Raw genomic sequence first — 17,760 nt, 5'->3', positions numbered from 1 at the left:
GCATTATTCACGTAAAAAATACAGTAAAAAAAAACAAAAAAAAACAGATCATTCACAATCGGTACAACAACCAATCTAAAGTTTGAGGTCATAATCGATTCCAATTAACCTACGACAACAAAGAAACCATAAGATCTCCATACTTCAATTATATAACTGGAGGTATCTCTACCACTCGGAACTAGGGACGAGTTGGAGAGATGGGGTGTGCTCTATAAAGATATTTTCTATAAAGATATTTTATATAATTCTATTTTCTATAAAGATATTTTATTATTAACACCCTCCAACGACACTCCCGCCTAAAATCGTCGAAAATAAACACACATCAAGAGGAAGTAGCAAACTTTTTTACAACGTTAAACCTCACTTATAAATAAAAAGATAAAAAAATCCAATTGCAAGGCCAACATGATTGCAACTCCATCGAATTTTCAATTTTCTTGACGTTGCAGCTTTTACCTTGAGTGCAGCTCATTTGAATTCGCCCAACCAGTTTGACGCACTCAAACAAAAAAATTAAAAATAAAAAACACAACGAAAAAAATATTTTGGTTGAGGTAAATTTTCGGTGCTGCCAGATCAGTTCTCTAAATTTAGTAGCAAATTATTTTAGAGGTTCTACAGCATCGTTTTCCATAATGAGCTAAATAATGCAACGCCGGGATCCCCCAAGCACGATTAGTTTCATCCATTCCCTTCGGCACAAGGAAGATTTTTTGAGACAGATTTGGACACTAACAATTCCAGCCCGTACATGATACGTTCCGATTTCAAACGAGGGAGAGGGGGGGTTGCTCCTCATCCCTGTGCCAAAACAGAGTGAAGAAAAAGAATGAGGGAAAGAAAGAGCAGAAAAGTGAAGAAGACAGAGAGTAAAAGTTCAAACAAGTTACAAAAATTTTAGTTTGCTTTTCTTGCCATTCGTTAAAGTCTCCGGAAATATCTATTTTGATTGCCGATACGCGACGCCAACGCCCTGATAATCCTACATTATACAGTTATTTCGCATCATAGAGGGATGATGGATATAGTTGCTACCCCCCCCCCCTTCCTCCTCTACCAAATTATATTCGACTTAATGGTTAAAAACTTCGGTGTTTTTCTGATTCTCAAAGTACTGGGGGATCCAGGGTTGAACCGCCATTCTATAGGATTGAGCTTCATGGATAAAAAATGAAGCCTAATATTAATGGTAATAATTTTGTAAAAGTAAAGCCTTTTTAATGTTTTTGTCCGTGAGCACCCCCAGTCAGAGCTACGGCCCCCCTAGATACTAACCGGAGTGAATACTAACCTGAGGTGAGCGTTGGAAGGCAAGAGCACTAAGAGGCATTTATATATGTAGTTTCATTGTGTGAAGGGATAGATGACTCTATTACCGAGTTTTGAACCAAATTTTTTCTTTGCAATCTCTCCAACCACGAACAAAACTGCCACCAAAAATCCTGGAATCATTCATTTGCAACAGAAATCACAGAACTGTCAAAGCACAAGCATTAAGTTTGAAATCAATTGAGGAGTTTTCAAGGAAAAGGGTGCATACCAAATATTTGCGTTTGAGAAAATGTAATCGAAATTTTCATATATACTTTGTGAACATTGACTGTGACTTACATCGGAGCTTGGATTGTAATACCTAATGTGAGTCACCGTTAGTCGCCAGGAGGTGATTAATGAAAACTTTAAATGCACTTTTCCCAAGCGCGATTTTTCGATATGGGCCCTTTTTCCTGAAAGCTTTTCAATATTGTCCCTCACGCACAACAGCGGAGCTCATAAATCTTCAATAAATTAAAAAGAAGAAATAAATAAGTAATAACCGCAAAAAAATTGTGCACTACTGATTGTAACTTTTTTATGGTAACGTCTGCTCCTACCATATATTTCCTCCTGAAATATTACTCTGAAATTTCCAAGTGAAAATTAAATAATTGCCGAAAGATTTCACGTGAAATTACAGAGCATCATCCTCCTGAATAAAATACAATTTCAGCGAAAATTTTCGAAGATCAAAATCGAGATGTACGGTTCAGCAGTTTTACAATCCTCACATACACTATAGCGTACAACTGTGATGCTTCTGAAAAGTTCATGCTCTACCTATCGCACAAGAAAAAGTAGACTGAAATTGGACTATATTTTGCAATTAGGAACTAGAATTTCTGGCTCAGTCTAGACACAACGTATGCACCATTACTTCCTCTATACATATAAGTGCTTTTACGGATGAAACAGAAATCGTAGTTCTTAATTACAAAATGAAGTCCAATTAGCATGAATGAATGGTGACGATGATTTTTTTTATCTGTTTTATAGACAAACTCCTCGGACAAAAAATGTGTTACATACCTAAAAATAATAGGAAAAAACATCCCTGCATGTCGTCGAGATTGACGGAATGTTTGGTGACCTCGTTGACAACGGATTTACTCCAACAGCGGTCTTTTTTCGGCAACGCGTCCGTAATCCATTTGTGGATCAGACCCATCTGGTGCATCCTCCGAATCCTATCGAAGTTGGACAAACTTACATCAAATTTTCAATGATTCTGGCTTCATATTTTTCCTCTCAAAAAATTGCCTCGTGGTTTACAAAGTATTCAGCGAAAAAAGGGAATGGAAAAAGGAAATGTCGCATTCGAGTGCAGTTTCGATATCAGTATCGAATGCGATATTTTTCCTCTAAAAAAACCCTGCCTTTATTACGTTGAATTTGTTTGTCAAATTAGTAAGTGAATTCTTTAGTCTCCTGACAATAGATTTGCGATCTTAAAATTCGAAAAAAATGACAAGTAGCTGAAAAAATGGAGCGAATCGATGCGATGTATCGCACGTCGCTCTGACACAAAAAATGGCGTCCGTCGAATCACCTTAAATCCGAAAAGATGACTTCCAAACTTAGAGTGTACAAAATGTGCAATCACTGCGAACTGAGTTCAGCACATTTCGATGGAATTTTTGTCAAAATTGATCGTACTTTTAAATTTGAAAACCTTCATTTTGATTAAAATTTTCGTTGCTGTTAATAAGGAAAAAATTTACACACTCTGACATCCAAAACAATTTTTCCGCATAAAAAAAAGTAAACGACTAAATTTTACCAACATTCTCTATTAAAAGTAACTTTGAAAAACTAAATACAAGAAACAACATACCTTTCATTGATTATGCCCAAGTAGGGGCTACCCTCAGCGATAATCATGGCGATAGATTCCTCTATGAACTCGTCTCTTCCTGTAAGGTTTAATGTAAAAAATATCATTAAAAATAACGTATAACTCCATACAAACTTAATTTCGTGGGTGCTTTACCTCAAGCTTTTATTAAATTAGCCCAAATTAAAAAGTTAAACTGAATTTATTACCTAAACATTGTATTCGAACGAAAGTAGGCCTGAAAAGTATCGCCCTTCTGAAAAAGAGCTGTATAAGAGCTGTAAAGCTATATCCATGTCCAGTTGCCAAAATATAGAGTTCATGATACAAGTAAGCTATGAATATAAAAACCTCAGTTTCTGATATAAAATACCAAAAAATTCTGCAAAACCCCTTCACTGAAAAAAAACTTCGGCCGTGGAAGCCGTGCTAACGAGCTTTGTAGACATACCATCCACGTTCCGGGCTCAGAGGCCGAAAGTTCCGGGCGTAGTACCTGAAGCAATCGAAGCTACGGCTCCAGCACTCGGAAGTTTCGGCATAGCTGAGCCCGGAACGGACGGTATGTCTACGAGCCGTAATTTATTTTTTTCAGTGTTGGATTTTTGTTTACTTTTATGCAGCAATTTCCAATGAATTTCAGCCAAAGATTTGCGATTCATCTATGCCACTTTCATTTTTATAGATATGAACCAAATTAAGCCAAAATCTGTTAACTGGTCAAGAGCTTTAGTTTCCTTTTTAGCTGGCATTACTATTTACGAGAGGCTGAAAGTTCTGATAAGTCACGTTCTAGAAACGCATCCAGAAAAAAGAGAATATCACTTAATTACGTAACGCATTGAAGGAGTGGAGTGGAGTCTTCCATCTATCTACGTCATGGCTGCGTAACGTAGATGGAGGGAATCCAGATGAACGTTACGTAACGTTAAATCCCGGTAAAATCCGAGCTTTTAGTGATAAATACACCCGCGGGTAAGACGAGGCTAGCCCTTTACTGAAGGTGATGTTCTCGGAGTTGGAGCAAATCATGCGGGTCGTGAATTGGTGTCTGTATATTATATCTTACTGTATAATATAAAATCATGAAAGTGGCGCGTAACGCATGAAGCCTATGAGGCGCGAAGCGTATCGGGGGGTCGGACTGCGAAACGATCAGTTAGGCATGTAATATTATAAAATTTGAGGCATGGAAGCTTAGGCACTCACCAGATCTTATGGATAAATGAGGGGGGCTGCAAATTAATCCGTGCGTGCACCTCCGTGACGGCTTGTCGTAACGGGTTGATAAGTGCCTGCGCCATTTTGTCTAGCTCTATCTTTACACGGGGTGGCCTAGACCTACCTTGCCAGGCCTTTTTTCTCGATTAGATCGAACGAAGTCCAGGATCGCGGGGACAAATTAGGAATCGATCCCAAGGAAGCCGAATCTCATGGTCCTCGCACCCCCCCCCCCTTCATCTGACTTCCTGGAGGGTAGAGGGGGTCCGCGGGGTCCGTACTTCTAAAGTTGGGGTTTTTGTCAAAATTTTGGAATTATTTCATTGGGATCAGAAATCATAGAGCATTTTAATCATAAAATCAACACAGAGAAATCCAAAATAGGCCCATCCGTTTCCGAAGTACTGACCTTTAAAGGTGGCGGACAGAGCCCTCCTTCAATCGGTGCAAGTTCGCTAAATTCATGTCGAGGCTCAGAAAAAGGAAAAGCTGGGAGGCCACGATAATCTACCCCAAGAAATCCGAGTAAGAGGGTCTAGTCGTCCCCAGAGGTTTCTCTGATGGGGATGCAGGGGGATCCCGTCATTCATGCAACGTCACAAACCGAGATATCGACGGTGAAACTACCAAACCACGTATCTCGGTTTGCGACGTCGCAGACTTCCTGTCATACTTTATTTTTTAAATGAAAAACTACTTAACATCCAGTCTTGAAAATTTCTGTGATTTTTCCTCTTTGTGCGGAGAAAATTCCGTGAAAATTTCAAGGAATGATATTGATTTGGTCTACTTCAAAAAAATAAAATGTGAGCGTAGATTTTTAAACACCGCAAACGAGATACGTGGTTTGGTAGTTTCACCGTCGATATGCGTTTCTGCAGTTCCACCATTAATCTCGTCTCTGTTACATTAGCTTTAGACTGGAAAATGTGAGAGAGAAAACCCACTGCTTTACACCAAGTATTTTATAAATTGTATTTTTACCGAGGAGAAAATCGCAGCGATCATGGAGAAGAAAGTCCTTTTTCATGTAAAATAAGAGATTCGTCCGCCTTTGAATAATCACGTGACGGCCTCCTCTTACTTGATCCATCACCTTGGTGTTTAAGTAAGGGTGCAGTTTAGCGTGCTTGTAAAGTTCTTTCAGTCTTGACCCATCATCTGCTTGCTGAAAATGAATGAAAGTCGAGTGAAAAGGTGCTGAAAAAAGGTGCCTGAAAAAAATACAGTAATACTACCCTGCTGAGGTAAGGAAGAACGCCGTAGGAACATACGAGAGTTGCTAAATTTCCCTTGATAAACCATGTTCTTTTGACAACATTCATGCATATTTTTCCTTTGAAATTGTCAGATATTTTAGATTAAATTACGTACAAAATGTCTGAAATTTTTTAAAAATAATATTTGCAATTTTCCCGGTGTATTCGGGTTTTATCGAAGGAAACTTGGCAGCGTCTGAAGGCTCATACGGCGTTCTTCATTAACACGATAGTACTGGTAGGTATGTAAACCTGACATTTCATTCGGGACAAAATAAAAAAAATGAATTGATCAATCAATCTGACATATTAATTTTATTCTTTGAGATTTTATTGTTAAGATGTAGATTTCAAGAAGCGAATGACAATTTTTTTTCTTCAAAATTTGTCTGTACGTTAGATTCAATTTAAATATTGGGAAAACATACTGCATGGAGAATATACTGTAAGTCAACTAACTTACTTTCAAAATCGGGATCAACGTTGATGCTTCATCTATGCCCCATGTGTACGTGTCTTTTTTGGCGAGAAGTTCGTCTAGATTTGTGACCACATCTTCCATTTGTGGAAATGTTAAAAAGGCCACCAAATTCCCGCTGTAAGTCGTTACGATAACCAGAACAACAAGCCACCACGTACCGATAACGATGCGACCACTGTCTGCTTCGGGCAAATGTGTGCCACCTGAGAAAAATTGTGAATTTTATGGATCGTTTTTACTTCAAGGTAAAAAAATTTTGGTGTACCCCAATATCACTTAAAGTGCATAAGGAGACCGTAGATACGGATCCTCCATGCAAATTTTGAATGAAATTAAACAAATAGATTTTGAGTTATGGCTGCACACAGAAAAAGGGTACGCCTGACGGACGGACATACAATTTTTCAAGTATAGTTTTTTTTTACTCTGGGCACCTTAAAACGCCTTGATGAAATTTAATTTTTTTTTTTTTTTTTTTTTTGGACGATGACAATACTTCCTCTATTCGCGAGGGGAGCCAGAAAGTAAAAATGGCAGGATGATAATTTCTGGTTCCAGAGGAGAGGAGCGCAGACGAGTTATTCTCAGATTCAAGGACTTTCGCATAGTCGTGAATGTCTATCTTTGGGATTTCTTTTAATAATCCTGATTCCAGTCTCGTGCGAAAGAAAACTGCTTGCAAAAATGTTCGCACAGTAGCTCAAATATTCAAATAATCCGAATTTTTCGTAAAAAGTTCATCAGATGCACGGTTTTGCCAGTGCCTTCCCAAAATTCCTCTCAAAGAAAATCACCTCTCAAATCCATCTCGTACGCTATGTTCTGTTTAGCTGGATTTCATTTCACCACGAATTTCCAACAAATAATCTCAGGTCTCACATATGAGGCTTCTAGTTCCAAGCTGTCCACTGTCCATTTCGGCCGGAATTGAGTTAGGAGTGGATTCTTGAGCAGCCAGTAGAGCAGGAGAATCGAAAAATAATTTAATTGTATGCAAAAACAGCCAAAATCCGTTTTAATTAGCAGTATTAAAAAGGTAGGTCGCATCAAAACGTACAGTACTCATAAAAGTTTTTTTGCGTTTGTGTGATAAATCATACTTGTATGAATATTAGACATTGTATACTTTGGAACTAATAGCCTCATATCAATAAACAAAATTAAGATATACGGAAAAAGCGCAAATGATAATTTGCCGCTACTTTTATCTTGTTGTATAGTTAAATAAAGATGATGCACTTACTTTGCTGTAAGAGTGCTCCGTAAACGTACCAAAAACAATTTAACATCGAATTAAAATGTTTTGAATGTTTGAAACCGAAAAAGGCATAAAACGGTGTGCTCCTATGAAAAAAGTATAGAACGGGGCCCATTCCTATGACAGCGGCAAATATACAAAACCAAGTCTGAAAACCAACAAATTAAAGGAAGAAAAGCAGGTAAGTGAACATCTGGGACATCAAAACTTTGCCCTAATTAATATTTATTTAATGATCCTATTAATGATATCTGATTATGATTCTACCAAATGTTTCGTTTTCCAAAATTGAGCGCAACAATGAAACCCAATGAAAACCGTCTTAACTACAAATAATTCATAACTAAAGAGGTACAGATACTAAAAATTGGCCTCAGACAATTGACACTTAGTTGAGGTAGTAGAAACTTTAAAGGAAATAATCTTATCGGAATAAGGTCGAACGAGAAACACTGGAAAAAAACACATTGGATCTAGAGTCCAGACTCTTAAAAACATCGACAAGAAAAATACTCTTGATTCAATCAGATTTAAGCTTTAATCAAGAACCAAGCCTCTTAATTTGAGCGGATTTCTTTTTGTTTTAAGCTTAAATCTGATTGAATCAAGAGTCCTTTTTCTTGTCAATGTTTTCAAGAGTCTGGACTCTATATCCAATGTGTTTTTTTCCCCCCAGTGAAGAATTCAAGTCAGAAGTAAGTTCAAAGAATTAAGATAAAACAAAAGGTTTAAAGCAAAAGTTGAGGACGCGAAAATAATTTTGAAATAGTAAAAGAAAGGTGAAAGCACTAAAGTATATTGCATTTATTTTGTTTGATAACAATAGATTCATAAGCTGAAACTGAGTCATCGATGCCTCTGCTGCCCACAAGTGATTTCTTTTTAGTGAGTTACCGCGCAATTTTTAGCAATTGATGAGGCCAGGAAGCGGCAGCTGTTATTTCGTCCGACTTTCCAGGTATTCCAATTCTTTCAATACAAAATTGTAATTTAAAAAAAAAAATAAATAAATAAACTGGAATTCATGCTTTTTCAACCTATGAGAAACAACCTTAAAAACTCATTTCAAACTTCTATTTTCAGCATGTGAACTTGCATGGTGAATAAAATGACCCGTCGATGGCAATATCCATCATGTGCATTCATTGACGATCGATGATCGCTTACTTACCACTGGCGTAAACGGTGACATAAACAACAGAAATCGGCTGGATTCTCGCGGTTTGGCGGTGAGGAAAACGTACGTCTCCAAACTGATAGGGGCTGTATAATTTATTATACCAATATACTGCGGTAGGACTGTGTAAGCGGCAGCCCCAAGGAATACCTAATTACAAGTACAATCAAATTCACTGTAACGTCTGCCGCTATATTGCGAACAAAATTAAGTACATCGTAATCATATTTGAACCCAAACCATTTTCGAAATCAGACGATTTGCCATTTTCTTCGCACAATTAAGTTGAAGGGCTAGGAGGACAAGGCGCATAAATGCAGTTTTCGAAAAAAATTGGGATATTCATGAACTCAACTAAAACCAGTTTGAAAGTATATTCTGTAAGAAATTCACAGCTAAAATGGAACTTTAAAGCTCTGTAAAGTGAGTTGAAACTTCCTTCCCGCCGTAAGGCTTCATGTGATTTTGAAACATCAAACACGTATTTCTTGAAATAGCAAAAACTGCACTCATGAGACTTGTCCTCCGAGCCCCTCAATTATTTCTCCCTTTTGACGGTGTTAAAAGTAAGCTCCGAGATCTCATGGACCTTGGGAGTAATTTGCTCACGTTAACCCCTTAATGAAGTCCTACATTTTTGCTATACAAACTCAAAGCTATTTATTTTTATGAGCATGAATACGTTGGATTTTTTATTTGAGTTTTAATTTACATTTTCTCATTGCGGATTTCATTGTCTGTTATTAAGGGGGTTTTTATTCTGTCAGTCACTAAAAAATTGAAACTTTAGTTATTTCTAAGATACCGCGGGTAATGAGATCTTATTTCCAAATAATGCCCATATATCTCATCAGCATGTATACATTGCATGTATTTCTCTTACCCTCTTAGTCCGAACGTACTGCACCATGGTGTTCCAAGCTTTCCTTGACTCTAAACTATCCGGAGCTATATCCTTCAACGCCTGCGCATTATAAAGAAGAATAAAGGCTTGAGTTTCAAGAGGGCCGGATTAAGGGGGTGGCCAAATGGGCCACGGCCCATGGCGGCAAAATTAGGGGGCGGCAAAGTTTGCAATTTTTTTAAATGCAGGTACAAAAAAATCGGATTCAGAAAAAAATTACAAACAAGAAAATGTGACAAAATCGCTCATTTCCTGAGGGTTCATTAATTTCTAATTTTGTCGTATTAGGTGATACAAAAGACTGCGCACCTTTAATTAGTTGAGTTAAGAGAGAAACCAAACACGTAATTTGGCCTGGAGCGGCGCGGCGCGAAGAGAAATGATGACGAGGACTTGAGATTGAAAAGGAGAAACCCTCGGCGCGGCGGTCGGCATGTAACACATATTAGCGCCTACGAGACCGCATGGATACTTCACGCATTGCGTCAAACACAGTACGGTCAACAGCGGTCGGTGCTGCGTGAGACGCACAGTGCCTACAAGACTACATGAATACTTCACGCATTGCGCCAAACACAGTGTGGTCAGCGCGGCACGGCGGCGGAAGTTAAAATTATGAAACCACATTTATGTTCGTTCTTTCTTAATTGTTTGTTCTTTCTTAATTGTTTATTTCATTTCTTCCCAATGAAAGGCCTTGTCCCCACAGTGATAGGTTTACGGAACTGAACTTTCGTGCAAAGTTCCATGAACTTTTGCTAGTAGTGTTGACAGGGCTTACGCAAAAAATGTGTCCAACACGAGTGAACGCGTCTTATGCACTCTCCTCCCTCCGATAAGTTCACTCGATGGTTCTTATTGATTTTTCAAAATGAATGAGAAGAGGGCGGCAAAATACAGGCGGCCCATGGGCGGCGAGTAGGTGAATCCGGCCATGAGTTTCAATATTTTTTCGATGATAAATTTATTTTCAAAGCTCATCTGATTCCACACAACATTCAATTTATTACACATGATATTAAATTCTCGCTTGGCTCTTGCATTGTGTACATGTTAACATTCTCCCCTTACAATCGACCATATTTTACTATTGTGCCAAAAAAGCTGTCAATCTAAGTTCAAAATTATCTCCCTTCAAATGCCTGCCCTTTACACTCCGATAACTAAAAAGTCAATACTGATATTTGGAAACTGTTTAAGCAATTAAATCTCAAAAAATCTATTCTCCGGAAATCTGACGTAAATAGCCATAGTTGCTGATCGTCTTATTATATTAACTAATAACTAACGACTTGCTATACTTGTTGAAAATCAAACACGTGATTGTATTGAAATATTAGATGTAAGTATGTAATGTCGCAGGTTTTATGTTGGTTAGAATACTTGTAGGAATGGGAGAAGGAGAGCTGGTAGTGGGTGAACTATACATCTTTATTCTCTTCTTTCCGTATTTACACCGGGTTAAACAGAAAGGAACCAAGCCACGTCAGCTATTGCCAAATTTAATTGGCTAATTTAATTTCTTACATGAAAAGAGTTGTGCAGATTTTCGTGCAAATTCCAGTGAATTTTCTCCATAGTACAAAGCAAATTCCTCAACATTTTCGAAGGGATCCGCACAAACGTTTTCTCATAAAAATCAAATTGTCCAGTTAAAATTGGCAACAGCTGATGTGGCTTGGTTCCTTTCTGTTGACCGCGGTCCATTTATTCAGAACAGTATTACCTAATCAAAAATACCACTAGACTGTACTTGGCTCATTAAGTTGCCTTTTACCTTATCGAGAGAAAAATGTATTACAAACCTCATCCTTTGATACTGTTGTCTCATTGGCAAGGTCCTTGTCATTCCCAGAGGCCAACAATACATTATACCTAAAATCAAGATACTTGCATCATATTTTATGCCCGATTCGAGTAAGTACACGAGTGAATGTTCGTAGTAGCGCACGATTGCTCCTGCTAAAATCAGCAAAGATGTGTGATATGATAATTTCCGTTCGATGGTGTATTTAGTGATCATTCTCATTACACATTTTTACAAAAGATAATGAGACTCGTTTATCATAATTGTCTGGAAGCTGCAACACGAGATCATCAGTGGCGTGGCGTGAATTGCGATATATCGATTGTTATGCCTTTTAAACCTATGGGAAAGGATCGATAAACAGGGTGTTCGCAGCGAACACCTTAATAATCGATTCTTTACCATAGGTTTAAATGGCATGACAATCGATAAATCGCAATTCACGCCACGCCACTGGTGACCATATCGACGGTAAAACTTCCAAACCACGTATCTCTTTTAAGGTGTCTCAACGTATCCACTCCTTTTTTGTTTTTTTACAAGAGAACAAATAAGGGGCTTGGAGGACATGGCGCATAAGTGCAGTTTTTTAAAAAAAAATCGAGATATCAATTATTTTAGGTGAAACTAGTCTCAATGCATATTCTGTGAAGAATTCACTCCCAAGTTCAACTTTTTAAGCACTGAAAAGTCAGTTTAAACTTTCTTTCCACCATAAGGCTCCATGTAATTTCGAAACTTCAAACGTATATTTCTCGAAATAGCAAAAACTGCACTTGGGTACCTTGTCTTCCGAGCCCCTCAAATCATCATCATTCCTCAAAGTTTTTCAGAATTTATGCTGTACAGAAAAGGAAAATCACAAAATTTTTTGAGAGTTTACGTTGAGTAGTTCTGCAGTCGAAAAATAAAGTATGACAGGAAGTCTTCAACTTCGCAAACTCATATACGCAGTTTATGAGTTTTACCGTCACTAGATCATGTTTTAGAAACTCACAAGTGAAGCATCAATCGCAAGTTAATTATACTTATCTAGCCTGCGTAGTGCGCAATTTGACTCGCGTAGGGTTTGGTTTTTCTTGTTACCGGGCAATTCAGTTCCCGTAACCAATGGACAATAAAAACGTTAATATCTTAGCTAAAAGTTGATTTCAGAAGTTTTCGTCGCGCCAATCGTGTTCTGCGTGAAATTTTGTTGAAGAATCATGTATCAAAGTGCTTGAATTCGTAACATGATTTTTCATTCAATCTGAAAAAGCAACCATAGAAAACTTCCCTAACTTTTCCCAGAAAAAATGTTTCATCAGGAGAAACGAGGCAACGAACACGGTGCGGTCGGTGTCAAACTCATATCAGCGCCTGTAAGACCGTAGGGATACTTCACGCATTGCGCCAAACAGTGCGGTCGGAGTCAAACCATGTAAGCGCCTACAAGACTGCATGAATACCTCTCGCATTGCACCAAACGCAAAACCAAGAAGTTAAAATAAACTACAATTTTCTGTATTTTAACTTTAATAACTAAGATTTTCAGAGTCACTTATGCAATTTTTACTTACGTGAAATTTAGACGAATGGCGAGCTCGTTGAGAATTTTAAAAATCACTCCACCGTAGGATGAAACGTGCCCCGACTCATTGTAGCTGATTATTTGCCACGGAGGAAACTGAAATACGATGAAAGCAATTTGTGTTATTTTATGTATTAAGTATCTGAAAACCCTCTCACATAATATTTTTCCTGGGCTCTACACAACATATCATCATTAATTTTTTTTTAAAAAAAAAGAAAAAAGAAAAAAGTAGAGTACGTATACGTGTACCGTACATTAACTAAGCATTCACATCCTGCCTATTTGTCTACACAAACTATGCATAATGGAGATGTTGCATGTGTGAGAAATTTGCGATTTGACTGTTGATTCTTATGTAAAAGTTCGTGAGAAACACGATGGTGCCACTGGTTTTCTCTGAAATCAACTCCCAAGCTCAAAAAAAGCTCTCAAGTTAAGGCCAAAATGGAGGGGATATCCCACCCTACCCTGAGAGTCCACGTCTACATCAAGACAAATTCTCCATGCAAAGATAGGGAGCAAATACATTAGCAGGGTAGCCATGTTTTCAGTTTTGGAGTCCCCGAATAAAGTGGCAACCCTGTCAATGTATTTGCTCCCTATCTTCGCATTGAGAGTTTAGTTTGATGTAGAGGTGGACTCTCAGGATAGCGTGGGATACCCCCTCCATTTTGGCCTCAACTAGAGAGCTTTTTTTGAGCTTGGGAATGATTTCAGAAAAAACCAGTAGCACCATCGTGTTTCTTGCGAACTTTTACATTTGAATCAACAGTCAAATCGCAAATTCCTCACACATGCAACATCTCCATTAAATACGTGTCAAAATGCTCGTGTTTAGGATGAGGGAAGCTTCTTTTTACTTCACTCGGTGCATTCTAATCGCGCACCAAAGGTTTACAAGTTCTCCGAACGGAGGTTCTCCGAAGGGAACCTATATCATTGTTATAGCATATTGGCATGAGTTAATTTAAAACTAGTTTTTTCCTTGAATTGAAACTAAAATTCAGATTTTACGTATTTAAAAGCTATTTAAATTAATTAAATAAAAAAAAATGGAAGTTAGAAGTTGAATACTGACGTGAAAAGTTATAATGGGCAACGTCTTTCCGCGGAAACCTTGGGTCAGATGGGGAAACAAAGCGTCCAGTGTTTTTATACCGTCTCTTGGAGTCCACGTACCAACATCGAGCAGTTTGACTGCCGATTTCCCGTTCTCTATGAAGTCCTGACCCCATACTTCCCCCGCTTGCAAGGTCCAGCGAGTGCAATTACCACAAACTCCAGACGTGTATAGTTCAGCCTGAAAAAGCGTCAAAACCGGGCCGTTTAGACTGTGTCATAAGGTAATTAATAAGTGAGAACCACGCTCGGACTGGCCATAAGGCCAATCTGCCATTGGCAGATACGCCCCCTTGGCGCGCCAAAAACGCGCCCCTCTGACAGATAACAAAATAAGAGGAGAAAAAAAATTACGACCGAGAATATATGCGGAAAATTTCTTAAATGAACGGAAGAAGAGAGAGAGTTAGAGGTGAAGAGAGGTGCTTTTACGCATAGTGGTGAACAGAGGTCCAAGAACTCCTTGCTGAAGCGTAAACACTTTTCTGTGAAATTGTCTCCTTTTTGTTGACATACAGCCGCTTTATCATCCCCCTCCGTCATTCTCTACGTGTAGCTGCAGTAGAAACGATAGCCGGTTTGATTTTTAGACATACGCACACTTTATAGACCCCATGAGAGACCTTTAAACTTATTTCTTCCTTTTTAAAATGACTATTGATTCAAACATATCATAGCATATCTCGGGCAAACTTAACCTTAATTTATTTCGAAATTGAAAAGTAAGAGACGTCTAAAGTGTAAACGCGATACAACTATTCTCGCAAGATGGATGTCTACATTTCATATGAAAAATGTAAGACGCGATGGCGTGAGTCGGGAACTCGCAATGCTCTGCTCTAGTTTAAAGCAACATTACAAATAAGACAAACGGAAACAAACACAACATTGAAATAGAGCGAGGGAAAGGATGCGCATCAACGACGGCGCAGAGATACAACTATTCGTACTTGATGGACGTCCGTGCTGCATCTGAAAAATTGAAGGCGCGATGACGCGGAGCGTGAGTTCTCAATGCTCTGCTCTATGCTACCAATGAGGTGTCGCTCAGATTCGGGAGAAAGTTAAAAAAGAGGCCCGAATACGTCTTTCTTGTCGTCGGCTGTGTTGATACTCGTTCTTTCTTCTTTTTTCAGGTTCTTGTCTGATTCTTTTTTAGGATAGATTTTTAGACCCACGTCTTAAGCTCGTGTAAACTGATGCACTGACACGGTTCTTGTGGAAATAATGGTGCTTGAATGCGTCCAATGGCTTTAATTTTTTTTGTTTTCTTTAATTTCAGAAGTCCGTCGGTCACTTCAATACGTTCAATTTTACAATTTTTACTCTGTACGATTAATAAACATTGAACCTGAAAATAGCGTAAACTTGTGCTGCTTTGCGAAATTTTCTGAACCCCTCTCCACGAAGGGGATGCCCCATCAAAAAATATCACATTACGCCCCTTTAACCAGCTAAGGGTCTACGCCCTCAGATGTGAGCCAGTCCGAACCTGGTGAGAAGGAAAACATACCAACTGGCCAACTCGAAAATGCTCAATTTTCATTAAGGACAGTATATTTTCATTACGGTCATTGAAATTAGCGCATCTGTTCCAGCTTGGACCTTTAAAAAGTCCTTCATTACTTGTCTTTCGGAACCATAAATATTTTCCTCATACTAACTTCTTCACATACCTACTGCAGTTTAGTGTGTGTCTTGATTTTTCGAGTTGGTGTATTTTCGTTTTCATTAATTGAATTAGTAATTCTCATTAAAATTCTTCATTTTTCTCCATTAAATATTTAAAAAAAATTATATTTCTGTTAGGCAAAATTTCTCCACGGATCTGGGTGTTTCCATGGAAATTCTAAAACCACCTAGTGTGACAAAAAAAAAATAAAATAAAAAAAAAATTAAACAAAGGAACAACCCCTCATAAATTATGATTAGGTTTTCGCCAGTTTCTTTCCATTTCGTTTAAATTTTTGGTACGACCCCATCTTTGAACTTTGATTTGGTTAAAGAAAACAACATTGTTGCTCTGAAATCTTGTAGGTATAACTGAGGAGCTTGGAAGACAAGTTGGAGAAGCGGTGCATTTTCCAAAAAAATCGAGATATGAATGATTTCAATTGGAACTAGTCTTGAAGTATAAAAATTTACCACTCAAATCAAAATTGTGAACATCAGAAAGTGAGTTTGAACTTTCTCTCCGCATAAGGCTTGATGCAAACTTGTAAGTTTTTTCGATCCATAGAAATTAATGACAAAAACGAAATGGCACCATCAATGTAGGTTTGCATCGTTGTGCTTTATTTTCGTTAATTAAAGGATGGCTATTCATGATTAGTACACGAATTTAAGAATTTTTTCCTTTTTGCACTTTGTACGGGTTTACCGTTGAGATATGGACCAAAAAGGTAATATAACTTTACCAAAAATAAAGTTAACATTTATCTGTTGACTATTTTTTTTTTTCTGGATGAAGATCTACATCACCTACTTCAGATTAAGCGCTCTCCAATCCTAACATCCCATTTACCAAGAGATAGACAGAATCTTCTGGAACAAAAAATTTACCGGCGAATGATAAAATTGTTCGACACAAGTTTCTAAAAAAAGAAACTAAGATACAAAATTCACCTTCATATAAGACAGGAGAGATTTTCGTCTATCATACTTGCTAGGTTTGATGAGCTCCCATTCTTCATCGGATACTTGACTTGATAAGTCAGTCTCCTCTTGAATTGCAATTTTTAATGCAACCGACAGTGACCGTAGTAATTCCTCTACGTTACACAATAACCCACCCTAAAACAATAAAAAATAAGTTAATGATTGTAACATTTTCTCGCTGGAAATGTACGGTGATTTTAGCGAAATGCTGTGGCGTTTCGGTGTTAAGGAAAAAAGTGCAAGATACCTAAATACGTATACTCTTAAAAATACTAACCCTCTTGCCTAAAATGTTAGATTCATTCAGAAGTTCATTCTTTCGATTTTGTACAGGAACAAGATGATTGAGCTTTTCTTAAAATCATGTTTTTTATTAAAACTCAATACAAAACAAAGATAATGCGTATTTTAATTCCCGAGTTTCAGAAGTTCAAGTAACATTTCAATTTAATTGTTAAAAAAAAAAAAAAAAAAAAAAAAAAAAAAAAAAAAATTATTTCGATTTTCGATGTCATGGATTTCCGGTCACAGTTTATATGTTTAGAGAGAAATTAACGCACATCATTCCTTTCAATTGTAGGTACCTTTTTCATGCGTTCCACGCCGGATATTCTCTTGAAATTTCAAATGAATGACGTTAATTTGTTTATCTCCATGAAAATTAAACAATTTCGAAATTTCGCAATCAAGATATGCACATCCTTTTAACTTCACTGCTGATTTCTCATGAATGATAAATTAACGAATTGGCGAAATATTCCAAAAATCACCTTTAACATCTCTAATTGTCTATCTCCAGAAGAAATTGGCTTCTTTGTGCAGGGGTATAGTAAACTGGGGAGTCAATAATGTTGCAGGAATCGTTAGAGGTAGTACTTGCCTCGTTTATCAGAAAAAATTGATTTAAGGTGTTCGATGGACGTCATATTTTGTGTCAGAACGACGTGCAATATATCGCATCGATTGGCTCTATTTTTTCAGCTATCAATAATTTTTCTCGAATTTTGAGATCGCAATTCTGTTGTCGGAAAACTAAAGCACTCACTTACTAATTTTTACAAAGAAATTCAACGTAATAAAGGCGTGTTTTTTTTTTTAAGAGAGAAAACATCGCATTTGATAGTGATATCGAAACTGCACTCGAAT

At 37.6% G+C, this 17,760-nt stretch overlaps 1 protein-coding gene across 1 annotated transcript in view; it reads right to left on the bottom strand.

Moving 5' to 3' along the window:
• The window catches only part of Ir93a (Ionotropic receptor 93a), a 45,297-nt gene that overhangs the window by 5,069 nt on the left and 22,468 nt on the right, over window positions 1–17,760 (bottom strand). Inside the window, exons 9-20 of the mRNA XM_019060545.2 lie at window positions 16,582–16,749; window positions 13,916–14,137; window positions 12,824–12,930; window positions 11,263–11,332; window positions 9,437–9,517; window positions 8,548–8,703; window positions 7,362–7,524; window positions 6,101–6,321; window positions 5,363–5,546; window positions 3,158–3,236; window positions 2,353–2,510; window positions 1,298–1,448 (exon numbers count right to left, since the gene is read on the bottom strand). Coding sequence (XP_018916090.2) covers window positions 1,351–1,448; window positions 2,353–2,510; window positions 3,158–3,236; window positions 5,363–5,546; window positions 6,101–6,321; window positions 7,362–7,524; window positions 8,548–8,703; window positions 9,437–9,517; window positions 11,263–11,332; window positions 12,824–12,930; window positions 13,916–14,137; window positions 16,582–16,749 — 1,707 coding nt within the window. The 3' untranslated portion in view covers window positions 1,298–1,350. The remainder of the gene's footprint in view (window positions 1–1,297; window positions 1,449–2,352; window positions 2,511–3,157; window positions 3,237–5,362; window positions 5,547–6,100; window positions 6,322–7,361; window positions 7,525–8,547; window positions 8,704–9,436; window positions 9,518–11,262; window positions 11,333–12,823; window positions 12,931–13,915; window positions 14,138–16,581; window positions 16,750–17,760) is intronic.

Source organism: Bemisia tabaci, chromosome 6 (assembly GCF_918797505.1).
Source record: "Bemisia tabaci chromosome 6, PGI_BMITA_v3".
NCBI lineage: Eukaryota > Metazoa > Arthropoda > Insecta > Hemiptera > Aleyrodidae > Bemisia > Bemisia tabaci.
Note: the sequence above shows the minus strand (reverse complement) of the source record. Positions and strands in the feature narration are given on the sequence as shown.